The 27008-nt window shown below is 47.4% G+C and overlaps 1 protein-coding gene across 5 annotated transcripts; it reads left to right on the top strand.

Annotated features, from left to right (window-relative positions):
• The first annotated feature begins 2595 nt into the window (after positions 1–2595).
• Positions 2596–27008, top strand: ZSCAN2 (zinc finger and SCAN domain containing 2). 5 transcript variants are annotated; one of them, XM_025392020.1, is made up of 4 exons: positions 2596–2722; positions 3797–3860; positions 5650–6163; positions 24501–27008. In XM_025392020.1, the coding sequence occupies exons 3-4, from the start codon at positions 5758–5760 to the stop codon at positions 25937–25939; spliced, it is 1845 nt and encodes a 614-aa protein (XP_025247805.1). In that variant the 5' UTR covers positions 2596–2722; positions 3797–3860; positions 5650–5757; the 3' UTR covers positions 25940–27008. The 5 variants fall into 5 exon arrangements, with proteins under 5 accessions (XP_025247805.1, XP_025247806.1, XP_025247803.1 ...); XM_025392021.1 differs by lacking the exon at positions 3797–3860 and having other exon boundaries at positions 2602–2722; positions 5650–6160; XM_025392018.1 differs by lacking the exon at positions 3797–3860 and having other exon boundaries at positions 2602–2722.

Here is a 27008-nt window from a genome sequence, read left to right as displayed (position 1 = left end):
GAGGTGGCTGTAGTACCAGAGGTCATGGGATGGGAAAGCTGAACTGTTTCTGCTCAGAGACTGTTATTGTGGTTCTTGGGGCCTTCCTCTTTGTTTCTTGGCTCCTAACTGTTCTCAAGCCTGCTTCGTCAGCTCCCTTCTACTCTGTCAGTTCCCTGACAGTCTTTCAATAAGTCCCTTTTACTTAAGTTAGCCAGATTAGTTCTTAAGCTTTTAACCAAAAATCCTTCCTGGTGGAATAGAGCCTCTCTCACCCTTGTGGTTTGGCCAATGGAGAAAGGAATCTCTTGGGGGAGCAACCTTGAACTTGGCTGTGTTTCCAGGCTTGCTTCGATGTAGCAGGCTGGTCTTAGGGTACTGGCTTGGCTACCAGGGCCCTTCTCAGTAGGATCACTATGCCAAGAGTTGGTCTTAAATGTGACTTTCTGTCTGTCTCATGTAGGAGAGTTGACACCGGCAAGGACCAGCTTCCCAGAATCAGACACAGAGGAGACGGCTTCTCTAGGACTCTCAGTGACAAGCTAGTGCCAGTTCTGCGGTCAAGGGTTGACATGGGTTAGGAACAGAGGTAAATAAACTCTTGGGCTGCTGGAAAGTTCCATCTGTGCATCTCCAGCCTCCCCTGCATCTTTTCCTTTTTGTGTAAATTTCCATTCCTGGTAAGGAGGGACACATGGAGAAACCCATTTTTTTAATACAATGTCATCCCAAAAAAATCACCTGGAGGAGTGGTGACCCGGAATTCTGCATCCAGGGGCTTAGTGCAGACTTCTCAGGCTGGCCTGGAGGTGGTGCTGTTTGCAAGTGGTCAATCTGGGATACTAAAGATGCTACCAGGGTATTGGATAAGATTCACTAGCTGAACTTCACTTTGCATCTCTGTATTTGGATTCAAGAGGTTAATTAGTGAAAAACAGGTGAATTTCACATAATCTTTGGAGTGGTGCAGAGGACTTTCTAACACAATACTCAGAGACTATAAAAAGACAAGATTAACAAATTTGCAAAAAAAAAAATTCAAATTTCTATATTTAATAAACCAGCAGAAAACAAACAGCAAACTGAGAAAAAGTAGAAACTGCTGTGACAAAGAGATAATTTTCTTAATATACAAAGAGCTCTTACAAATAAATCCAATTTAAAAATGGGAAAAGTACCCGGCACGTGGCTCATGCCTGTAATCCCAGCACTTTTGGAGGCCAGGGTGGCTGGATCACCTGAGGTCAGGAATTCAAGACCAGTCTGATCAACATAGTGAAATCCCTGTCTCCACTAAAAATACACAAAATTAGCCGGGTGTGGTGGCGCATGCCTGTAATCCCACCTACTCTGGAGGCTGAGGCAGGAGAATCACCTGAACCTGGCAGGGGAAGATGCAGTGAGCCGATATCTTGTGAGTGCACTCCAGCCTGGGCGACAGAGAAAAAAAAAAAAGCAGTCATTTCATTGCAGGTGCCTCCGGTAATTGCTCTGTTCAAACATACACAACGATTCTATCACAGACCATTAAGGGTGTCTCTCTCCATTTTTAGATTTTCCACTTGAGTTTCCAGGTAGTTTCTCACCTGTTTTCAAGCAGGGTTGGGGCAGCCATTTCTTCAGCAGCGCTAGGGGTAGGAACACAAAGATGGAGGCCAAACTGCCACTCCCGGGAACCCTCCCTTCCCCCATACTGAGATTGATAAGTAAGCAACCCAGTGATCAGTACTAAAATGGAGACGTCAGCCGGGTGCAGTGGCTCACACCTGTAATTCCAGCATTTTGGGAGGCTGAGGAGGAAGGACTGCTTGAGCCCAGGGGTTCGAGGCCAGCCTGGGCAACATATGGAGACCCTGTCTCTATGAAATGTAGATCCTGTCTCTCTGTGTGTGTATAAAAATATATATACATAAATATATATTTTTTAAAAATAAAATGGGGACGTCCAACAGGTGTACTAGGGGCGGTATCTCTGCCTGGGGAGGTGGTGATGACAAGGCAGGTTTCACCCAGGAGAAGCTGGAAGAATGGGAGTTCCGCGGCAGAGGAGGCGGGGCAGGACGTTCCTCCAAACACAGGAATACCACGTGCGAAAACAGAGGGGTGTGCGAAGACCGAGTGCCTGTGTACAGCTGCAAACTGGGGGAAAGGCGCCAGGCTTGGGCGATGAGGATTTGTTCCCCCATGGCCTCCCTTCCTGCCCAGGGTCTGCTCTCGCCGGTCGAGGGTGCCTGACAATACTCCTTGCCACAGGGTTCGCAGCTGAAAAGGTCCTTCAAGTCCGGTCATCCAACTTTCACTTTTTATAGACAAATATACAGAGGCCTTAGATAAGTGAAACGGCTTGTCTCGGGTTACAGCTCTGGCCAACACAGGGGTTCTGACGGTCAGTCCACGGATTTTCCTGCCTCTGACCCGCGGGCACTGCCCAGGCTATCAGCCCCAAACCCTGCTGCGGAGACCGCGGTCAGATTCGCCTCCGGGCGGACTACATCTCCCACAATGCCTTGGGCCCAGCCTCCCTCCCGCCTCCCGGCTGGGTGCCGTCTCCACCAATAGAAAGGCAGAATTTCCAGGGCCGTTCTCGGCAGCCAATGAGCGGGGCGATGGGCGGGCCTCTCCCGTCCATTGTTCTCGGTGCCCCACGGGCTTGAGCCGGGGTGAATCCGGAGGGGCCGGGCCGAGCCCAGGGGCGCTTTTGCGCGCGAAGCAGCCGCTAGAGCAGGACCTGGTCTCCCGAGAGGTGAGCCGGAGAGGCAGGCCTGGAGCTGCGCGGACCCCGGGCAGTAGCCCGAGGTGAGGGAATAGCGGGCCTGGAGCCAGCTGCCGGCAGCTCTGCTGGGGGAGGGGCGTCGGGGTCGCGCTCAGTGTCCTGCGGGCCCTGCAGCCCAGAGCGCCGGCTCCGCTCCGCGAACCGTCCTGGAGGCGTCTCGCTGGCGGAGAGCTCCTTGCGTCTCCTACCGGGAAGCGCAGGCTTTGGACGGGAAGGGGCATTCGACGACATCCCGCGCAGCGTACACGCTTTACAGATGGGGAAACTGAGGTTCAGGGGGGCGTGTCGTGCCCCGAGTCAGACGGCAAATTAGCTGACCGGGCACACTTTTCCCAGGCTCCCAAGTAGGAAGAGTTCTCTTATACCATATGCCAATGTTTCTTCTAGTCATTTGAGTAAATACACGTTGAGAGCGTGGGTTTTCCCACTAGCTTTTATTTTCTTTTTGTCCTTTTTTTTTTTTTTTTTGCCTTTGTCAACCTTTCTCCCCTTTTCATTGAGCGGGGGGGAGTGTTTTTTGAGTCCTTATGATGTAGTAAGGATTTTTAAAAAATTTTTTTATTTTTGAAGAGACTGGGTCTCACTCTGTTGCCCAGGTTGGTCATGAACTCCCGGCCTCAAGCCATCTTCCCTCCTCGGCCTCCCAAAGGGCTGGAATTACAGGCGTGAGCTGCAGCTCCTGGGCTAACAATAATTTTGTATTGCTTTTATAATGTTCATTTTAAGTCGTTTGCAATTCCACTGCTCTCAGTATTTTGTAGCTGCCGTCCCGTTCTTTTTTCCTGTGAGTTCATTTATCTTTTATTTTATTTATTTATTTATTTTTTGAGACGGAGTCTCGCTCTGTCGCCCAGGCTGGAGTGCAGTGGCGCCATCTCGGCTCACTGCAAGCTCCGCCTCCCGGGTTCACGCCATTCTCCTGCCTCAGCCTCCCGAGTAGCTGGGATTACGGGCATGCGTCACTATGCCCGGCGAATTTTGTGTTTTTGGTAGAGACGCGGTTTCTCCATGTTGGTAAGGCTGCTCTCGAACTCCCGACCTCAGGTAATCCGCCCACCTCAACCTCCCAAAGTGCTGGGATTACAGGCGGGAGCCACTGCGCCCAGCCGTGAGTTTATTTTTAAAGGGAATTCAGGACTTACTATGTCTATGGTTTTTCTGCCCTGCTGATTTTGTGTTTATCCATTATTTTCATATCAGAAGGATTATCTTAAATCATTAATGATTAATCTTTGTCAGTGTAATTTTTAAAATATTAAAAACATACAGCGTAATGCACAGATCTTAAATTTCATGTTTGCTGTTGTGCCGCCATTGCCAAATGAAGATATTGAAAATTTCCATCATCCCAGAAGGCTCCTTTGAGCCCTTTTTCTATCATTACCACCCAAACGTAGCCATATATTATAGCACAGTTTCTTTTTTTTTCTTTTCTTTTTATTTATTTGGTTTTTTGAGACAGAGCCTCGTTCTTTTGCCCAGGCTGGAGTGCAGTGGCACGATCTCGGCTCACTGCAACCTCCTCCTCCCAGGTTCAGGCAGTTCTCCTGCCTCAGCCTCCTGAGTAGCTGGGATTACAGGTGCCCACCACCATGCCTAGCTAATTTTTATATTTTTGGTAGAGATGGGGTTTCACTATATTGACCAGGCTGGGCTTGAACTCCTGACCTCAAGTGATCCGCCTGCCGAGGCCTCCCAAAGAGCTGGGATTACAGGCAACCGCGCCCGGCCTATAGCACAGTTTCTAATACATGCTACTATATGGATGTGTCATAGTTTATTAGCCATTCCCTGCTGCTGGATTTTTAAGGACTCAAGTTTTTGGTTATTTTTTTAAGATAAAGTACTGAGGGGCTGAGGCTGGATTGGAGAGTATGGGTATGTTTTAAACTTCATACTTACAGTATGGTAATAATGCAGTTGAGATACTGCCTTTCTTCCAATGAAGCTCAAAGTGCTTTGACATCTGATCCATTGCTAATCCTTAAGATGCCCCCATAAAAACAGAAACATGAATGTTACTATCTCTATTTATTAGGTGGTCACAGAGTTTGGTGACTAAGTTGTTTGTTAGGTCAGGGTCTCACACACACACTCCTGTGTTGCAGGAGGATGGCCCTGAGTCAGCCCTTTCCCCAGAGTGCTGGCAAGGGCAACCGCCAGGAGGAGGTGACCAGGGGACCACAGGGTGCACTCGGCCACCTCTGAGAGCTCTGTCAGCGCTGGCTGAGGCCAGAGGTACACACCAAGGAGCAGATAGATGTTAACCATGCTACCAAAGGAAATTCAGGCTTGACTGCAAGTCAAGTCAAGGTCCAAGTCAGAACTGATTTATGAGAGTCCTCAGTATTTCAGTCATGGGTTTTTCCCAGGGACTTTGCATTTCTGATACTCATTCTTTGGTGTTTTGGAAGGAACAATGCTGTATTTTTTGTGCTTGGGATACTTTTTTTGTTTTTGTTTTTGTTTTTGAGATGGAGTCTCACTCTGTTGCCCGGGCTGTAGCGCAGTGGCGAAATCTGTGCTCACTGCAACCTCCGCCTCCTGGGTTCAAGAGATTCTCCTGCCTCAGCCTTCCAAGTAGCAGGGACTACAGGCCCCTGCCACCACACCCGGCTAATTTTTGTATTTTTAATAGAAACGGAGTTTCGCCATATCTCAGGTGATCTGCCCACCTCGGCCTCCCAAAGTGCTGGGATTACAGGCGTGTGACACCCACCGCCTTCTCTTACCACAGATGTTTTCAGGAATAAGCCATTTTTTCTTTAAGAGGAACAGGAAACGTCTGTTGGTTTGCATATGTGAGGACCACTTGGTGGTCTGACCTGGGCTTTTGTGAGTTAGATTGCTTTGAGACAGTCTACCTATAGATTATGGTTCTCTTTTTTGTTTCTCAGCGGGACTACTTGTTGATATCTGAGGAGGGAAGTATCTTACCTGAGAGCCTGGCTGGAGAAGACTGGGGTTCAAGGCTTGAAGCCTAAGTGATTGCCCCAGGACCGTGGATGATGGCTGCGGAGATCCCGAGAGTGACCACTCCGCTGAGCCCCTTGGTCCAGGTGCCTCAAGTGGAAGATAGACAGAAGGAGGGGGTCACCACCATGATCCTGGAGGATGACTCCTGGGTGCAGGAAGCTGTGTTGCAGGAGGATGGCCCTGAGTCTGAGCCCTTTCCCCAGAGTGCTGGCAAGGGCAGCTCCCAGGAGGAGGTGACCAGGGGACCACAGGGTGCACTCAGCCGCCTCCGAGAGCTCTGTCGGCGCTGGCTGAGGCCAGAGGTACACACCAAGGAGCAGATGTTAACTATGCTACCAAAGGAAATTCAGGCTTGGCTGCAAGAGCATCGGCCTGAAAGCAGTGAGGAGGCAGCGGCCCTGGTGGAAGACTTGACCCAGACCCTTCGGGACAGTGGTGAGACGCGGAACCTCATAGGGAGAGGGCGGGAGCACCCTTCCAAGGTGGAGGAGTGCGTTGTGTCGGAGGAGGAGAAGGTGGTGTCCAAGACAGAGTAGGGGGCTAGCGCCATCCCTCTGCTCTGTCTGCAGGCAGTCAGCATGTTCATCAGCCTTTTAGTGTCCTCACTGTGTGCAATGTCAGCTCCAGAACTGCGGTGTGGGAGGGGCTTAGAGCTACCTTTGCATTGTAAGCACAGTTTTTACTTCTATGTTTATTTGGAGTGGTTGGGAAGGTGGTGGAAGTTACACAGGGAGGAGATGGAGACCCCTGGCACCTTCACTTGGTTGTACAAGAAACATCCAAATAGTTCTTGCAATTAGAGAAAACAATCTGATATTTTCAACTTTTTTTTTTTTTTTGAAACAGAGTCTCACTCTGTCGCCCAGGCTGGGGTGCAGTGGCACGATCTTGGCTTGCTGCATCCTCCGCCTTCTGGGTTCAAGCAGTTCTCCTGCCTCAGCCTCCTGAGTAGCTGGAATTACAGGCACGCGCCACCATGCCTGGCTAAGTTTGTACTTTTAGTAGAGACAGGGTTTCACCATGTTAGCCAGACTGGTCTCAAACTCCTAACCTCGTGATCCGCCCACTTTGGCCTCCTAAAGTGCTGGGATTACAGGTGTGAGCCACCCATGCTTAGCCTCAAAGTGATTATTTTTGTGAAACCAAGAGAAATGACAAGTAAACCAGCTAATAACTAGGGACTTTCTGTGGTATAAAGTAATCATAGGCTCTTAAAATCGTAATTTCAAGCGAGCTCTTTGCAATAGTTACTCTATTTTTTTCCGGTGTTACTAATAAGTATTGGGATCCTGTCTTGCCATTTAACTGCTCTGTCTCCCTCCTGGTTTTCTGTTGTAAACTGGACTCACTTGATGACCAAATATTTACTTCAGATGTACCTGTGCCTTTAGGGCTGTCTCAGAGGTCATAGGATATGGCTGCCTTTGTGCTAATGAGAACTACGGAAGTTCAGAGAAGGGAGCATGGAGAGGAGAGGTCAGGTCAGAGAAGGCTTCCTGGAGGAGGTGACACCTAAGCAGGAGGTTGTAGAAGGGATTAGGGTGTGGCAGCTGAGAGGAGCTGTGCTGAGCAGAGGCTTGGAAGGGCAGAGCCAAGGTAGTTTATACCTTTGGGTAACAGCAGAACTGGCTGATGGGAGTGGCAAGTGTGTTTTTAGGAAGTGGTAGGAAGTAGAGTTTGGGGGAAGGGTGAGTGAGGGCCTGGACTGAATGTCATTGGCCTTAGCAGGTTCTTGAACTAGGACCCCAGGGGGCATGGGAGGAAGTGGAGTTTGGCAACAGGATGTAGGTTTGATTAGGGTAGTGAGAGGCTAGGGGCAGGAGAGCAGCCAGGAAGCTCCCTTGTCATCGGGTGTGCAGTGATGGGGGTTGGCCCCAGATGGGGCACATGTGAGAAAGAACTGATAGTCACCATGGCTAGCACTTCCCAAGCTCTTTCTGCAAGGCAGGACATATGCTTAGCATCTAATATGGAAAACTCATGTAATCTTCACCACCCTGGAAGATAAGCAGGATTATCATCACCAGAGATCCCTTAAGATCATATGCCTTTGTACCAGGCAGAACCAAGATTTGAACTTACATGTCTGAGGACATGGCCCATGTTTTTAAGCGCTGTCACATGTATGATTCTAAGAGACACTTCCTAGTGGGTGTTGGAAGTTGGGGATGCAGATGGAATTAAGACAGTGACTAACTCCAGAGCATCTGGCCTGGAGGATTCAGAGGACTGGAAAGAGAAGAGAAGGAAACTGAAGGGGTTTGGGGCAGACTATCACAACCTCCAGGGACTGGGAGAATGAGTAGAGCTGTCCTGTGGAGAAAGGGCCTGATGCTGAAGGTCTGCAGTGACCCAACCCTGCCCTGGGCACCTTCATGTCTGTCTCACTAAGAATCCTGTGAGTGGCTGGTGTTGTCATTTCACAGACAGGAAAATGCAAGTTCAGGAAGCTCACTCACATGCCTGTTAAATGGTGGAGCCAGGATTCAAACCCAGACCTGTCTCTTTCTGCATAGAGATCTCAGTTTTACTTGAAGCAAAGTGCTTGATTTTCTTTGGCCCTGAAAAAATAACTTTGAATTTTATTCCTCCTATTAAAATAAACAAACCTGTCTTCCTACTTTACAGCTGTCTTTGCTTGCCTTCTGGTGGAGGTGACCAGTTTGAACTTTGGATCTGCAGTCAGATACTGTGGAGGAGAGAGTGGCGGAGGGCTGAGGAGAGGCCTCAGGTTGTTATTTGGTTAGGGAGGCACAGAGCAGAGGTTCAGGTCTCAGCAGGTGTCAGAGGTGATTACAGCCCTTCCCATCCAGCTTGCGGCAGGGCCTCTGCCTTTCATCTTTCAGTGGGCACCTGAGATGGGAACCAGTGGGGACCATCCCAGACGTGTGAGTTTGTCTGTCCCCTTCTTCTGCCTCTGAGATTGTCTTTGTTGGTCTTTGTTTAACAAATGCGCCTGCTTCCTCATGATTGCTCACAGGAGTCCCTGCATTTGTCTTCATCCCTTCTCAAACATTTACTCGACATAAGGCCGCGTGACCTCTATTCTGTTTGTCCTGCTTGGGACCTTTGGACACATTCACCCAGCACAGGACATTTCCAGGCCTGGTTAGTCAGTGGTGGTTTAATGTTTTTCTAACAGGAACCTCTGGGCACTCATGATTCAAGTACCTTCTAATTCTAATGAAGATCGGACCTATGTTAATAGATTAAGAGGCAGAGCTTGTGTCTCTCTGTGACTGTTTCCTGAGGACATTTTACTCTCTATACCCAGCCCTAATCCAGATGCATGGAGTTTCTCACCTGAATTCTTGGAGCAGCTGCCAAACTGAACCTGTCTTCAGCTTCTGCCACTTAATCGCAGCTCTTCCACTCCTACCAGAGTGATGGGGACTCCTGCTTAAAAACCTTCATGAGCTTCCCAGTATCTACCAAATCAAGCATGACCTCCGTGTTCTGCTTGGAATCCATGACTCTGTGGGACCTGGCCCAGACCCCCGCTGCAGTCTGCTCCCACCCCTGACCCTCCATGCTCTACCCCCACTCCATTCAGATCTTGCTCTTTCTTGAACACAGCCTGTGCTTTTTTTCTTTTTGAGACAGGGTCTTGCTCCGTCCCCCAGGCTGGAGTGCAGTGGTGCCATCTGGGCTCACCGCAACCTACGCCTCCTGGGTTCAAGTGATTCTCCTGCCTCAGCCTCCCGAGTAACTGGGATTACAGGTGCCCACTACCATGCCTGGCTAATTTTTGTGTTTTTAGTAGAGACAGGGTTTCACCACATTGGCCAGACTGGTCTCGAACTCCTGACCTCAGGTGATCTGCCCACCTTGGCTTCCCAAAGTGCTGGGATTACAGGCGTGAGCCACCGCGCCTGGCCCTTGCTCCTAGATTTTTGGCTTGGAATAGCCTTGTCCCATCTCTGTGTGATAAAATCCCAGTTATTCTTTGAGTGCCCACCCATGGAGACCCTCTTCATTAAAGCTGTTCTTAAACCCTGTCCCTTTTCCCTATCCCCAGTTCCACACACCTAGGAGCACCTCTAATCACCTCTGCTAGAAGTCATCTCCCCCAGAACATTCAGATTCTCTCTCTTGGCTTTTTATCATAGCTCACCTTGTTTTCTGTTTATATGAATATTTGTCTTATTTCTTCTAGGAACCTATAAAATCCTAGAAGACAAGGAACCTGTCTTTTTAAAATTTAATTTAATTTTATTTTTTGAGATGTCGCTCGTCACCCAGGCTGTAGTGCAGTGGCATGATCTTGGCTCACTACAAGCTCCGCCTCCCAGGTTAAGGCCATTCTCCTGCCTCAGCCTGCTGAGTAGCTGGGACTGCAGGTGCCTGCCACCATGCCCAGCTAATTTTTTGTATTTTTTTTTTTTTAGTAGAGACGGGGTTTCACCGTGTTAGCCAGGGTGGTTTCGATTTCCTGACCTCGTGATCCGCCCACCTGGGACTTCCAAAGTGCTGGGATTACAGGCGTGAGACACCGCTCCCAGCCAGAATCTGTCTTTTTCCTTTCTCTTTAATTCCCCCTCTTCCCTCTCTTCCACCCTACTTCCTCTTCCTTTCCCTCTCCCTTCAATATCATGAACCTCTGAGCCCCACCCTAGAACTCCTGAATCAGACACTTTGAGGGTGGCCGGGCCCGATGGCTCATGGCTGTAATCCCATGTCTTTGTGAGGCCAAGGCGGGTGGATCACTCAAGGCCAGGAGTTTGAGACCAGCCTGGCCAACAAAGTGAAGCACCATCTCTACTAAAAATACAAAAAAATCAGCCAGGCGGTGGTGTTTGCCTGTAATCCCAGCTACTTGGGAGGCTGAGGCAGGAGGATCGCTTGAACCTGGGAGGTGGAGGTTGTAGTGAGCTGAGATCGCGCCATTGCACTCCAGCCTGGGTGACAGCAAGATTCTGTCTCAAAAAAAAAAAAAAAAGGAAACTTTAAGGGTGATGCCCAGCACCCCTCTAAGTGATCCCGATTCAGACTCCAGTTTGAGAACCTCTGCACTAGACCTCTGGTTCTCAAACTCAGCCGCACATTAGAATTACTGGGGGACTGGAGCCTACTCTAGGGATTCTAATTTTCTGATTTAATTGGTAATGGGTATGGCCTAGGCAAGGGAGTTTTGAAAGTGCCCCATGTGGTTCTATTATGCAGCAAAGTGTAAAGACCACTGCCATAGAGCTTTGTTCCTCAGGGGGTGGTCAGTGGGCCAGCAGCATCAGCTCACCTGGGAGTTTGTTAGACATAAGGACTGTCAATCTCACCTAGCCCTGCTGAAGCAAATTTGCATTTGACATGATCTCCAGGTGATACCTATGCTCTTTAAAGTTTGAAAAGCATTAATGACCCAGGAGAGGAATAGAGGTTGTTAACTTCAAGCCTTCTCTTGTCCAACAATTGAGTGAAAGAGTCACAGCTGACCTCTCCAGCCATCCTCAGCATCATCTGGCTTTCAGCCATCAGAGGCAACAGGTGATTTGTTTTGAGCTTGCTGCCCCAGCGAAATGCTCCCTTAATGACCACAAATGAACACACACATTCATTTGTCTCAGCCAGAAAGGGAGTGGAGAGTGTTAGAGCTTATGTCTTTCTAAAGCTACAATTTTTAGTTTCAAAACAAAATTACTTTAATATATGTATGAGAGAGACAAAGTCTTACTCTGTCAACCCAGGCTGGAGTGCACTGGTGTGATCATAGCTCACTATAACCTTGAACTCTTGACCTCAAGTGATACTCCTATTTCAGCCACCCAAAGCACTGCGATTACAGGAATGAGCCACTGTGCCCAGCCCAAAAATTACTTTTAATTTACTCAAATATTTGAAAAGTATACCAGACAGAACTCTTAGGGAGAAGTAACGTTATAACTATGAAATGTTTGGCATTCATTTATTTCACCAGATAACAGTCCATTGGTGTTTTTATCAGCAGTTAGTCTTTCAAGCAGCCAGAGTTCAGGGGGAACAATGCTCCCAGTCCCTCAGGGACGTTCAGGTTTCCGCTGGGCTTGCCAGGGCAGGGCTCTAATGCAGAGAGCCCCATTGAGAATGGAGCTAGGCATACCCTATGTCGGAACCACTTCTCTCTTTTAGACCAGTGTCTGAGACACAGGGGTAGGTCACAATCAGGCAGGAAGGGGCTGGAGAAGAATTTTGAGCCAAACACAAACCAGAGCACCAAAGATTGTGACCAGTTTATTTCGTTGTTATAAATAAACTACAGCAAATTCAGGTCCATCCCCTATTGACGTGAGTCTTCCCCATGTTCATGCTGGTATGCTCTCTGGTGGGGGAGAGAAAGAGGAGGCCTGTGGCCAGGCGAGGACACGCAGGGCTCTGTGAATGGCCATGGGAATTTGTGCTTTGCATGTGAGGCCAGAGCACACGTGGCAAGTGCAAGAAATACAAGGACCATTGGATTAGATCGAGCTACGGTGGCGGCTTTTGTCCAGTGACAGATAAGGGGAGAGGTCCTGTGGCCCTTCAGGAACTGTTCCAGTGAATGATTTTTGGACAGTGGTCAAATCATTTTGAAAAAACTAAAATTGGATACCTACTTCGCAGCTTACAAAGAAATAGATCCCTCCTTTGCAAGTTACACAAAAATAGATCCCAGATGGATTATAGATCTGTACTAGAGAGGATCTGAAATGGCATGTAAGAGAATATTTTTGTAATCTTAGCATGCGGGAAGGACTTCCATGTTGGTTTGACAGGAACCTCTAGGCACTCACAATTCAAGTATGAAGTGTGAATAAGCAGTACAGAAATACAGAAATCATCAAAGCTGGATTAGAGAAGTCTTTTTTTTTTTTTTTTTTTTTTTGAGATGGAGTCTCACCCTGTTGCCCAGGCTGGAGTGCAGTGGCGCCATCTCGGCTCACTGCAAGCTCTGCCTCCCGGGTTCAAGTGATTCTCCTGCCTCAGACTCCTGAGTAGCCAGGACTACAGACGCCCACCACCTCTCCTGGCTAATTTTTGTATTTTTAGTGGAGATGGGGTTTCACCATGTTGGTCATGCTGGTCTTGATCTCTTGAACTCAGGTGATCCGCCCGCCTCTGCCTCCCAAAGTGCAGGAATTACAGGGAGTGAGCCACTGCACCCAGCCAAAACAGAAGTGTTTCATATAAAACATGATACTGCGAATCAAGTTAAAAGACAGCATACACATTAGGAGGAAATATTTGCATCCGACTCTGTAATGTAGCAGATCGTGAGTCAAAATCCTTGCTCTACAAGAGCCTCTGCAAATTAAGTCAACCGAGTAGAATAAAAGGTAAAAGATGTAAAGAAGCAATTTAGAAATAAAGAATTAAGAATTATGAAAATATGTTCTGGCCGGGCACAGTGGCTCACACCTGTTATCCCAGCACTTTGGGAGGCCAAGGTGGGCAGATCACGAGGTCAGGAGTTTGAGACTAGCCTGATGATCATGGTGAAATCCCGTCTCTACTAAAAATACAGAAATTAGCTGGGCGTGGTGGCGGGCGCCTGTAATCCCAGCTACTCAGGAGGCTGAGGCAGGAGAATCGCTTGAACCCAGGAGGCAGAGGTTGTAGTTAGCGGAGATCGTACCACTACACTTCAGCCTGGGCGACAGAGCGAGACTCCGTCTCAAAAAAAAAAAAAAAAGAAAAGAAAATATGCTGTGTCTTATGAATTATCAGGGAAAATACCTATTACAGCAAGATACTATTAGATACTATTATTGTACCTAGCAGACCATCAGATTTAAGAGTGTTTCTAGGCCAGGCATGATGGCTCACGCCTGCAATCATAGCACTTTGGGAGGCCAAGGGCGGTGGATCACCTGATGTCAGGAGTTCAAGACTAGCCTGATGATCATGGTGAAACCCCATCTCTACTAAAAATACAAAAATTAGCTGGGCATGGTGGCATGTGCCTGTAGTCCCAGTTACTCAGGAGGCTGAGGCAGAGAATCTGTTGACCTGGGAGGCGGAGGTTGCAGTGAGCAGAGGTCACACCACTGCACTCCATCCTGGGCAACACAGTGAGACTCTGCCTCAAAAAAAAAAAAAAAGTTGGGGTCTCACTCTGTTGCTCAAGCCGGTCTTAAATTCCTGGCCTCTGCCTCGGCCTCCCAAAGTGCTGGGATCACAGGCATGAGCCAACAGGTTTAACCCATATATTATATTTTATTATTTTAACCATTTTTAGAATACAGGTCAGTAGCGTTAAGTACATTCACATTGTTGTGCAATCATCACTGGTATCCATCTACAGAACTTTTTCCTCTCAAGCTGAAACTCTGTGTCCATTAAACAATATTCTCTTTTCCCCCCTCCCCCCAACCCCTGGCAATGACTAGTCCACTTTCTCTGTGACTTTGATGACTCTAGATACCTCGTATAAGAGGTGTGTTCTTTTGTGTCTGGCTTTTTTCACCTAGTATAATGTCCTCAAGGTTGAGGCCAACCCATGTTGGAGCATGGGTCAGAATTTCATTCCTTTTCAAAGCTGAATAATATTTCACTGTATGTATATACTGTATTTATTCACCTGTTGATGGACATTTGGGTTGTTTCCACCTTTTGGCTGTTGTGAATAATTCCTGAACATGATACACAAATATCTGTTCTAGTCTGGGCTTTCAGTTTTGGGGGGTTATATATCTAGAATTAAAATTCCTGGATTAGGCCAGGTATGGTAGCTCACGCCTGTAATCCCAGCACTTTGGGAGGCCAAGGTGCAGGGATCACCTGAGGTCAGGAGTTCGAGACCCGCCTAGCCAACATGGTGAAACCCTGTCTGCTAAAAACACAAAAATTAGGCGGGCTTGGTAGGAGGTGCCTGTAATCCCAGCTACTCCAGAGGCTGAGGGAGGAGAATCGCTTGAACCTGGGGAGGCGGAGGTTGCAGTGAGCCAAGATTGTGCCACTGCACTCCAGCCTGGGTGACAAAGCGAGATCTTGTCTCAAAAAAAAATAAAAAAAGAAAGCAAGACTGTTCTTACCTATATCTTTAATGCCTAACTGATTTCTGAGTTTTGGAAGGTTGAGGTAGGAGGTAAGAGGATTGCTTGAGCCTGGGAGTTCAAGGCAAGCCTGGGTGACATAGTCAGACCCCATCTCTCTTTTTTTTTTTTTTTTTTGAGACAGAGTCTCGCTCTGTCGCCCAGGCTGGAGTGCAGTAGCCAGATCTCAGCTCACTGCAAGCTCCGCCTCCCAGGTTTACGCCATTCTCCTGCCTCAGCCTCCCGAGTAGCTGGGACTACAGGCACCCGCCACCTCGCCTGGCTAGTTTTTAGTAGAGACAGAGTTTCACCGGGTTAGGCAGGATGGTCTCGATCTCCTGACCTCGTGATCCTCCCGTCTCGGCCTCCCAAAGTGCTGGGATTACAGGCTTGAGCCACCACGCCCGGCTGAGACCCCATCTCTTAAGAAAAATTTAGCCAGGTGCAGTGGCTCACACCTGTAATCCCAACACTTTGGGAGGCAGAGGTGGGCAGATCACAAGGTCAGGAGTTTGAGACCAGTCTGGCCAACATGGTGAAACCCCGTCTCTACTAAAAATACAAAAAAAAAAATTACTCAGGCTTGTGGTAGTGTCCACCTGTAATCCCAGCTACTGGGGAGGCTAAGTTAGGAGAATCGCTTGAACCCAGGAGACAGAGATCACGCCACTGCACTCCAGCCTGGGCGACAGAGCAAGACTCCATCTCAAAAAAAAAAAAAAAATTTTTTTTTAAATTAGCCAGGCATGGTGGCACACATCTATAGTCCCAACTACTTGGGGGCTGAGGTGGGAGGATCACTTGAGCCTGGGAGGTCAAGACTTAAGTAAGCCGAGATCCCACCACACTCCAGCCTGGGAAACAGTGAGATACTGTCTCAAAAAACAATAACAGGCCAGTTGTGGTGGCTTATACTGTCATCCCAGCACTTTGGGAGACTGAGGCGGGCAGATCACCTGAGGTCAGGAGTTCAAGACCAACCTGGCCAACACGATGAAACCCCATCTCTACTAAAGATACAAAAATTAGCTGGGAGTGATGGTGGGTGCCTGTAATCCCAGCTACTCAGGAGGCCGAGGCAGGAGAATCGCTTGAACCTCGGAGGCGGAGGTTGCTAAGATCGTGCCACTACACTCCAGCCTAGGTGACAGAGCGATACTCTGTCTCAAAAAACACAAAACAAAACAGAAAACAACAACAAAAAAGTGGATGTCTGGGCCATCCAGCCTCTTACTCGCAAGCCTGCTTCCTCAGAAGCCGCCTCCCTGCATCGAGTCATATCCACAGAATGTGCTCCTCTTGGTATCCTAGAGTAGCCAAAGCCATTTCTACCAGTAAAATTTTTTTAAAAAAATTCCCAGCTGCCACCATCTCCTCTCATCTCCATTCACAACATGGTAAGAATATCATTTTTGTATCTGACCAAAACCAGTTTCTGAGTTTTCATTTTCTTAATTGGCCACCAATAAACAAAGGAGGGACTCACCTGCCCTTGAACGTGCTCTGCTGTGTGCTCTGCATCTCATAGGGGCCAGCCTTTCTCAGGGAGCCTGGAGGGGGCCAGGGATCCCTTATTCTTCCCAGCTCAGTGACTTTTTCCCATTTTGGAGGCCCTTGTCAGGCAGATCACCTGAAGGGCCACTCTTTTCTGTCCTGTAGAATGGCTCCTGTGTCTCTCTTGTTCTCAGAGGGCAACTTGCGAAGAACTGCCAACCCTCCTTTGGTCTTTGCTGGATAGCAGCAGTCTTTGTAAAGATAGGACTCGTCTTTGAGCAGTCCAGTGAAGAGGTTATTGGGCCTGGATTCTACTTAGAGTGACCTCTGTAGTGAGGTTTATCATATTTATGTTATACAGCAGCATCGAAACGACATTCTAAGGACCAGGCGCAGTGGCTCATGCCTGTAATCCCAGCACTTTCGGAGGCCGAGGCAGGTTTATCACAAGGTCAGGAGATTGAGACCATCCTGGCTAACACGGTGAAACCCCGTCTCTACTAAAAATACAAAAAATCAGCTGGACTTGGTGGCGGGCGCTTGTGGTCCCAGCTGCTCGGGAGGCGGAGGCAGGAGAACGGCCTGAACCCCGAAGGCGGAGCTTGCAGTGAGCCGAGATCGTGCCGCTGTACTCTAGCCTGGGCGACAGAGTGAGACTCCATCTCAAAAAAAAAAAAAAAGTAATGACATTCTAATCAAAATTGGGGTTGGGAGGAATAAGGTGGTTTTATAGGATATGTTCTTTGATCGTCTTGTTTGTAATACCTGGGAGTTCAAAGACTTGACATTTAAAACAAGATAGCCCCACAAATTAAGTATCATACTTAAAGGCTGCCAGATTTTAAAGAAATTTTTTCGTATGTTCATCTAATAGTTTGATGCTGCTATTTGGGTTTTTTGTTTTTTGTTTTAACATTTAAGTCTTAGATCCATTTGGGATTTGTCCATTTCTAGGTCGAGCTTGAATTTTTCCATTTGAATTGAATTTTTCCAGTTTTCCCTAACTAGTTCTTCCAGCATCATTTATTGTATGTTGTATATTTTCTCCATGGATTTAAGAGGCCAACTGTATTGTATGCTAAATTTTCATAGTCATTATACAGATTCTCTTTTCTGTTCTCCTGTTCTGCCTATTCATGTGCCACTTGTATTAAATTCTGAATTTACATATCTATTGAATCGATTTCTGGAGCTTTTATTTTGTTTATTTGGTCTGATTGTTTATTAATGTTTTAATTATTGAGATTTCATAATGTTTTTGTTTTTGTTTTTGAGACGGAGTCTTGCTCTATTGCCCAGGCTGAAATGCAGTGGCACGATGTCAGCTCACTGCAACATCTGCCTCCAGGGTTCAAGCGATTCTTCTGCCTCAGCCTCCCGAGTAGGTGGGATTACAGGCGCCTACCACCACACCCAGCTAATTTTTGTATGGTGTTTCACCGTGTTGGCCAGGGTAGTCTAGAACTCCTGACCTCAGGTGATTCAGCTTCCGAAAGTGCTGGGATTACAGGCGTGAGCCACTGCACCTGGCAGAGATTTTGTAATGTTTTAACATCTGACAGAGATAATCCCTCTCCCCTCCAATTTTAGTCAATAATCTTATTTTTTTTTTTTTTTTTTGAGATAGAGTCTCGCTCTGTCACCCAGGCTGGAGTGCAGTGGCACGATCTCTGCTCACTGCAGCCTCCACCTCCTGGGTTCAACGATTCAATGATTCTCCTGCCTTAGCCTCCCAGGTTGCTAGGATTACAGGCGTGTGCCACCGTGCCCAGCTCATTTTTGTATTTTTAGTAGAGATGGGGTTTTACCATGATGTTGGCCAGGCTGGTCTCAAACTCCTGACCTTGTGATCTGCCCACCTTTGCCTCCCAAAGTGCTGAGATTACGGGTGTGAGCCACTGCTCCCGGCCTCTTTTTTTTTTTTTTTCCCAGAGACAGAGTCTCACTCTGTCACCCAGGCTGGAGTGCAGTGGCGTGATCATAGCTTACTGTAACCTCAAACTCCTGGCCTCAAGCAATCCTCCCACCTCAGGCTCCTGAGTAGCTGGGACTATAGGCATGTGCCAGCACACCTGGCTAATTTTGTTATTTTTTGTAGAGATGAAGTCTTGCTGTGTTGCTCAGGCTGGTCTTGAACTCCTGGCCTCAAGCAGTCCTCTCACCTCAGCCACCCAAAGTGCTGGGGTTGTAGGCAATAATCTTATCTTTCTTAATGTTTATTTTTGCAAAACTCTACTTCAGCTGCATGCTTTACCAATTTTAAATGTGAATTCTTTGAATTCCCAGGTTATTACAGATGAGGCAATCAACGAACATATCCTATAAACCACCTTATTTCTCCCAACCCCAGTTTTGGTTAGAATGTCATTTCTACACTGCTGTATAACATTTACAAGCTCTGTAATCACCCTAATTGCCATTGTAGTTTTAGTCTTCATTCTAAAGTTAAATTCATTAGGTGTTCACCCCCCTAACAGTCCATGAATTTGTGTATGTTCAAAGCTGTTTGCCTATAGGTTTATACTTGAAGGACAGTTTTGTTGAATATAGAGAAATCTTTTTTTTTTTTTTCCTGAGATAGAGTTGCCCAGGCTGGAGTGCAGTGGTGTGATCTCAGTTCACTACAACCTCCTGGGTTCAAGCAATTCTCCTGCCTCAGCCTCTCAAGTAGCTGGGATTACAGGCACGTGCCACCACACTCAACCTGAATATAGAGAAATCTGAAACCAGCTGATTTTCTTTCCCCTTGTAAGTGATTTGATCCTTTTGCTGTTGTCCGCCGGTCTCACTGTTAGCCACCCCGCGTTAGTTTTTGTTGGCCCATGGTATAGCTTTCACGGGTTCTTATATCCTTATAGGTTATATCTTTAAATATTAGTCCTTTTTTTTTTTTTTTTTTTTTGAGATGGAGTCTCGCTTTGTCACCCAGGCTGGAGTGCAGTGCTGCGATCTCAGCTCACTGCAACCTCCGCCTCCCGGGTTCAAGTGATTCTCCTGCCTCAGCCTCCTGGGTAGCTGGGACTACAAGTGTCTGCCACCACACCCAGCCAATTTTTGAATTTTTTTTGTAGAGACGGGATTTCACCATATTGGCCAGGCTGGTCGCAAACTCCTGACCTTGTGATCTGCCCGCCTCAGCCTCCCAAAGTCCTGGGATTACAGGCGTGAGCCACCACGCCTGGCCTTTAAGTATTAGTTCTATTGAGTTTTCTTTTTTGAGAACTCCAGTTGTTTACTGATTCTCCTTTTGCCTAACTTCTCTTTCTATCTTTTTGTTTAAGATAGGGTCTCACTGTGTCACCTAGGCTGGAGTCCAGTGGTGCAAACATGGCTCACTGCAGCCTCTGCCTCCTGGCCTCAAGCAATAGTCCTGCCTTGGCCTCTTAAGTAGCTGGGTCTACAAGTGTGTGCAGCCACACCTGGCTAATTTTTGTATTTTTTGTAGAGATGGGGTTTTGCCGTGTTTCCCAAGCTGTCCCAAACTGCTAGGCTCAAGTGATCCACCTGTCTTGGCCTCCCAAAGTGCTGGGATTACAGACCTGAGCCAACACGCCTGGCCCTCTATCATTCTTTTTAATCCTTTTAACCTATTCCTTTGTTTCCATTTCCTGTCATTGCTTTCTCATTTTGGTCCTCTTTTTCCCATTCTCTGCTTTCCAAGATGCCTATTCCCATTGTGCTCCTTTTCCTGTTGTCTTCATTTCTCTGTGTGATTTTCCCTCCTTTCCTGAGTTCTTCTAGTGTACATTTCATGTCTTTCTGTTGTCTCACCATCCCTTCTTCAAGCTCTACTCTGTGGTATTCCTTTATAAAGGCAGTTGCCTCATTTAATTATTTTTATGGATGGAAATGGTCACTTTTCTCAGTAATAGTAATTCCTCGGGCCAGGCGCAGTGGCTCAAGCCTGTAATCCCAACACTTTGGGAGGCCAAGTCAGTTGGATCACTTGAGGTCAGGAGTTTGAGACCAGCCTGGCCAACATGGCAAAATTCCATCTGTATTAAAAATACAAAAACAATGAGCCGGGGGCGGGGGGTGGTGGTGGTGTGCACCTGTAATTCTAGCTACTCAGGAGGCTGAGGCAGGAGAATCGCTTGAACCTGGGAGGCAGAGGTTGCAGTAAGCTGAGATTGTGCCACTGTACTCCAGCCTGGGCGACAGAGTGAGACTTCATCTTAAATAAATAAATAAATAAATAAATAAATAAATAAATACTGTGGATTAATGTGTGTGGGTCAAAGGCTCTTTCCTTCTCTGCTTTCCAGAAACAGCTTCCTGCATACATGGCTGCCCTGTGTGATTCCGGTTGCAGCCTCACCTCCTTTGCCTCTCTGAACCAAAGAAGGCTGCCCTACTTACCCCAGTTCCCAAACACAGGAAGTGATTTTCTGCCTGAGCTTTCTGAAATCTGCTCCCTCCCAACCCAGGGCTTTCCATGCTTATTCATTGCACTTCCTTCCTCATTGCTTCTACCCAGTCTGCTGTTTTGGGAAGCCCTGACATGTATTTTGGTGTCTGCAAATTTTATCTTCTGATCTCACTGAAAATAAAATTGGAGTTTTACTTGTTTTCCTTGTTGCTTCCGAGATCATTCGAGAGCTCACCAGTTCTGATTTTAAAACAGCAAAAACAGCCTTATTAGCTAATGTTACCTATTCAATTAGTAAAATCACCCAAAAAAAATGTTTTTGGGCATGTTAGTTTGCTAAAAATAAATCAGGGCCTTGGCCTGCAGGTTCTTCTAGAGGAGAGATGATAGCAGGGCTCTATGCTCAAAACTTGCCAAAAAACTGTCTTCGGGCCAGACATGGTGGCTCACACCTATAATCCTAGCACTCTGGGAGGCCGAGGCGGGCGAATCACCTGAGGTGGGAGTTCAAGACCTGCCTGACCAACATGGAGAAACCCTGTCTCTACTAAAAATACAAAATTAGCCAGGCGTGATGGCACATGCCTGTAATCCCAGCTACTTGGGAGGCTAAAGCAGGAGGATCACTTGAACTAGGGAAGCAGAGGTTGCAGTGAGCCGAGATCGCACCCCTGCACTCCAGCCTGGGCAACAAGAGCAAAACTGTCTCAAAAAAAAAAAACACAAACAAACAAATGAAAAAAAACAAATAAAAAAACTATCTTCCATGACCAGGCGCAATGGCTCATGCCTGTAATCCCAGCACTTTGGGAGGCTGAGGCGGGCAGATCACTTGAGGTCAGGAGTTTGAGACCAGCCTGGCCAACATGGTGAAACCCCATCTCTACTGAAAATACAAAAATTAGCCAGAAACAATGTGTTGGCATGCGCCTGGAGTCCCAGCTACACTACTAAGGAGGCTGAGGCAGGAGAATTGCTTGAACCTAGGAGGTGGAGCTTGGGCTGAGCCAGGATTGCGCCACTGCACTCCAGCCTGGGTGACCAAGTGAGACTCCATCTCAGAAAAAAAAAAAAAAACTGTCTTGCAGGAAGTTGAGGAAGCACAGAATTCCTGGTCCTGCCAAGTCAGAGTATACCTTGTGCGCCTTGCGCCTGTATCTGTCCTCTAGTGATATGAGGGGTGTGGCTAGAGGGCAATTCTATGAACCCACAGATTAGCAGCAGCATGTGTGTCAGTGTAAGCTTAGAGTGTAATTATATGCCTGTTTTCAATTTTAAACGTGATCTTATGGCCAGGCGTGGTGGCTCATGCCTGTCATCCCAGCACTTTGGGAGGCCAAAGCAGGAGGATCACTTAAGCCCAGCAGTTTGAGACTATCCTGGGCAACATGGCAAAACCCCATCTCTACAAAAATACGAAAAAATTAGCTGGGTGTGGTGGCATACACCTGTGTAATCCCAGCTACCTGCAAGGCTAAGGTGGGAGGGTCACCTGAGCTCAGGAAGTCAAAGCTACAGTGAGCTGCGATCTCGCCAGTGTCCTACCGCCTCAGTGACAGACTGAGACCTTGTCTCAAAAAAATAAAAAATAAAAATAAATGTGATCTTAAATTGACTGAAGGCAAGAGTGGAGCCCAGGTCCTGCCTGAGAGGGGCATGTCCAATTTTATCATGTTTGTATGTGAGGGTTTACATTAACTTACAGAAAATTAATTGAGCATCTAACCTTAAATAAAGTTTATTAGCTTTAATAATAGAAATGTCACTGAGAGTTCGAGTGCAATGGCTCACGCCTGTAATCCCAGCCCTTTAGGAGGCCCAGGCGGGCAGATCACCTGAGGTCAGGAGTTCGAGACCAGCCTGGCCAACATAGTGAAACCCCATCTCTACTAAAAATACAAAAATTAGCCAGGCATGGTGGCAGGTGCCTATAGTCCCAGCTACTCTGGAGGCTGAGGCAGGAGAGTCGCTTGAACCCAGGAGGCTGAGGTTGCAGTGAGCCAAGATCTCGCCATTGCAGTCCAGGCTGGGTGACCAAGTAAGACTCTGTCTCAAAAAACAGAAAAAAAGTGCAGCTTTTTTTAGGATTGAGGTCAAGAGGGAAATTTCCTCCTCAGGCTCATCAAGAGGACATTGTATGGTATAAACAATGTCATCAACAACTTCCTGGCAGCATTAATGTTCTCGACAGCCATTAATTTCTTTTCTTTCTTTTTTTTTTTTTTTTTTTTGAGATGGAGTCTTGGCTCTGTTGCCCAGGCTGGAGTGCAGTGGCGTGATCTCGGCTTACCAAAACATCTGCCTCCCAGGTTCTAGCAATTCTCCTGCCTCAGCCTCCCAAGTAGCTGGGATTAAAGGTGCCCGCCACCATGCCCAGCTAATTTTTTTGTATTTTTAGTAGAGATAGGGTTTCACCGTGTTGGTCAGGCTGGTCTCAGACTCCTGACCTCAGATAATCCACCCGCCTTGGCCTCCCAAAGTGCTGGGATCACAGGCGTGAGCCACAATGCCTGGTGACAGCCATTAATTTCTAATGACACTTCTTAGAGTGTCAGCCAGGGCTATGAAGCCAACACACTCTTCAGTAAACATGGTTCTGTTGGGGGTCAGAACAGTGTGATCCAGGCTCAGCTCTCTTCTTTGGCCTCATCCTCGGGTAGATTTTACAGTCCCTCATCTAAGGAAGGGGCTGTGTTCTAGCAGTCCTCCCTATTGATTTCTTTTACTCAAATATTTGGGCAGTGGAAGGTTTAACAAGTTCCCAGAAAATATTTTGTATTACCAATTAAAGATCTGTTCATAAGGTCCCACTGCAGACAAATTTGAGGGCTCTTTTAACAATCCAGTTAACTTGCTTCTAGTCATTGATATAGACACCTAGGGTCCTGATTGCAGGGGCTCTGTCATCTTTCCTGTGTCTTAAATACAAAGTAATGAGGTCATAAACACCAGGTACATGTTATACAAGAAATTATTATGTAAGCTCCTTTTGAAAGGAGACCAAGCTTTAGGGAAATGTCTGTGGTACCAATAAAAAACTCATTGATTCACTCATTACATTGAATCAAGCATCAGGCATTATGGTGAGTATCGGGGTAATTGGGTAGGTACCCTGTTGATGTCCTTTAAAATTCCCACCTGATCTCATTTTCAGATGAAGACATGGTACATGGAACCCAAATCTTTAAGGCTTTGAAATTCTGGGTGATTGCCACAAAGATTATGAGGCCTGACAACCAGTCAGAATGAAATAAGCCTGTTTTTTTTTTCCCCTTCAACTTTTAAGTTCAGGGGTAAGTGTGCAGGATGTGCAGGTTTGCTACAAAGGTAAATGCGTGCCATGGTGGTTTGCTGCACAGATCATTCCACCACCTAGGTATTAAGCCCAGCATCCATTAGCTATTCTTCCTGATGCTCTCCCTCCCCCTCCCCCACAGGCCCCAGTGTGTGTTATTCCCCTCCATGTGCTCGTGTGTTCTCTTCATTCAGCTCCTACTTATAAGACAGAACATGCAGTGTTTGGTTTTCTGTTCCTGTGTTAGTTTGCTGAGGATAATGGCTTCCAATCCATTCATGTCCCTGCAAAAGACATAATCTCCTTCCTTTTTATGGCTGCATAGTATTCCACAGTGTGTATGTACTACATTTTCTTCATCCAGTGTATCATTGATGGGCATTTGGGTTGATTCTATGTCTTTGCTATTGTGAATAGTGTAGCATTGAACATATGTGTGCATGTGTCTTTATAACAGAATGATTTATATTCCTTTGGGTATATTAAACCTGATTATTAAAGGCTTTGAGGATTTCCTAGCCTCTTTGTGTTCACTGGAAGTTTAATTTTTATAAATTTCCCCCTTAGTTTCCTTTTGTCATCATGACAGGGAGTTGAGTAGACATTGTGTGTTTTTCTTCATTGTTTCAGATTTTGAGATACAGAGTGAAAATGGGGAGAACTGTAATCAAGACATGTTTGAGAATGAATCACGTGAGATATTCTCTGAAATGCCTGAAGGTGAAAGTGCTCAGCACTCCGATAGGGAAAGTGACTTTGAGAGAGATGATGGCGTCCAGAGGGCCCAGGGACACACCCCAGGTGAGGACCACAGGGAGGTGCTCTCTCAGGACAGGGAAGTTGGCCAGCTCATAGGCCTGCAGGGCACCTACTTGGGGGAGAAGCCCTACGAATGTCCCCAGTGTGGAAAGACCTTCAGCCGGAAATCCCACCTCATCACACACAAGAGGACCCACACAGGAGAGAAATACTACAAATGTGATGAATGTGGAAAAAGCTTTAGTGATGGTTCAAACTTTAGTAGACACCAAACCACTCACACTGGGGAGAAGCCCTACAAATGCAGAGACTGTGGGAAGAGCTTTAGCCGGAGTGCCAACCTCATAACCCACCAGAGGATCCACACGGGGGAGAAGCCGTTCCAGTGTGCCGAGTGTGGCAAGAGCTTCAGCAGGAGTCCCAACCTCATCGCACATCAGCGCACCCACACGGGAGAGAAACCCTACTCGTGCCCTGAGTGTGGAAAGAGCTTTGGCAACCGATCCAGCCTTAACACCCATCAGGGGATCCACACTGGAGAAAAGCCTTACGAATGTAAAGAATGCGGCGAAAGCTTTAGTTACAACTCCAACCTAATCAGACACCAGAGAATCCACACAGGAGAGAAACCCTATAAATGTACTGACTGTGGGCAGAGGTTCAGCCAGAGCTCAGCCCTCATCACCCACCGGAGAACCCACACAGGAGAGAAACCCTACCAGTGCAGTGAGTGTGGGAAAAGCTTCAGCCGCAGCTCCAACCTGGCCACGCACCGGAGAACCCACATGGTGGAGAAGCCCTATAAGTGTGGGGTGTGCGGGAAGAGCTTCAGCCAGAGCTCCAGTCTGATCGCACACCAGGGTATGCACACAGGGGAGAAACCCTACGAGTGCCTGACATGTGGGGAGAGCTTCAGCTGGAGCTCCAACCTCCTCAAGCACCAGAGGATCCACACAGGAGAGAAGCCCTACAAATGCAGCGAGTGTGGGAAATGCTTCAGCCAGCGCTCCCAGCTCGTAGTGCACCAACGGACCCACACAGGCGAGAAGCCCTACAAATGCCTCATGTGCGGCAAGAGCTTCAGCCGGGGCTCCATTCTGGTCATGCACCAGAGAGCCCATTTGGGAGACAAGCCCTACAGGTGCCCTGAGTGTGGGAAAGGCTTTAGTTGGAACTCGGTCCTCATTATACATCAGCGAATCCACACTGGGGAGAAGCCCTACAAATGCCCCGAGTGTGGCAAAGGCTTCAGCAACAGCTCTAACTTTATCACACATCAGAGAACTCACATGAAAGAGAAACTTTATTGAAGTGGCAAAGAGCGAAAGTGAGGGACTGGCCTGGAGTGGGAGTTGCCACACTGCCCCAGCAGTGATTCCCTTTCAAAGAGCCGGGCTTCCTAAACATTCTGTAGGGTTTTGCCAGAATCTTCCCCTTGCTCATCCTCATTTCCAGGACACTGTCATTTTAGTGGTCTGAGTCAAGTCCCATATACATTCAAGAACAGGGCATAGGAGTGGAAAGTCTGGAAAGTCTGGAAATTTGGGTCTTTTTCCCTTACATTGGGTGACTTGATTGGCCCCCTCTCTCGTGATTCCTCTGTGCCTCAGTTTCCTCTTTGGTAAAATGAGGGGGGGAAATGTTTCTCCACGTGGAATGGAAGACAGCATGGCTCACAATGTGGGCCAAGTCCTCAGAGAAATACTGGAAATCTTTGGTGTGGTTCTGGTTGTTTTGTTGTTTTGCTGCTACATTGTTGGGCTAAGGTGCCTTCACCCCAAGCTGTTAGTGTTCCAGAGCTCCCTGCCCATGCTAGAATCTGCTCTTCTGGCTTTGGTGCCTTGGGCTTTGATTTTAGGTCAAGATGGAGGGGCTTCTCCAGTTCTGAGTCACCCACATGAAGATAAAGCCCCTTTCTATTTCCAGAAAGTGTCAGGAGCACAGAAACATGAGGAAGTACAGCCTGGAGCCAGTGTCCCAGTGTCCTTTCCATTGGTAAGAGTTGGACAGGGCCTGCAGGAAAGGGGTAAACTGAGGATATTTCAGTGTTTGCTTTTGTCTCTGCCTACTGTCCTTTGGTAGCTAGGTCAGCTACCATGGGAACACATTTGTTCTCGTGGGGTTTTGTCCTGGAGAGTGTAGTGAAGTCTGAGAGCCCCAGCTGCCATCCCATGGTGGATGGTAACTTCTGTCTCATCAAGAGTAAAACAGTCCTGCACGCAGCAGGGTGGGTTTGTGCCTTTGGCCCAACAGATACATAGCCCCATAATTTCTGAATTATTCTATGCACTTGTTTCCCTCTTCTTTTATTTTTTATTTGATATATGCAGACCTAGAATCCTGTCAGGTAGCTTTTGTATACTAAGAACATTATTTTTA

Source organism: Theropithecus gelada, chromosome 7b (assembly GCF_003255815.1).
Source record: "Theropithecus gelada isolate Dixy chromosome 7b, Tgel_1.0, whole genome shotgun sequence".
NCBI classification, from domain to species: Eukaryota; Metazoa; Chordata; class Mammalia; order Primates; family Cercopithecidae; genus Theropithecus; species Theropithecus gelada.
Note: the sequence above shows the minus strand (reverse complement) of the source record. Positions and strands in the feature narration are given on the sequence as shown.

Excerpts from the sequence above, each read along its gene's own strand:
- ZSCAN2 (XM_025392020.1), top strand. The coding sequence starts at position 5,758 with ATGATGGCTGCGGAGATCCCGAGAGTGACCACTCCGCTGAGCCCCTTG. Across the intron at positions 6,164-24,500 it reads CCAGACCCTTCGGGACAGTG|ATTTTGAGATACAGAGTGAA; the intron begins GTGAGACGCGGA and ends TCATTGTTTCAG.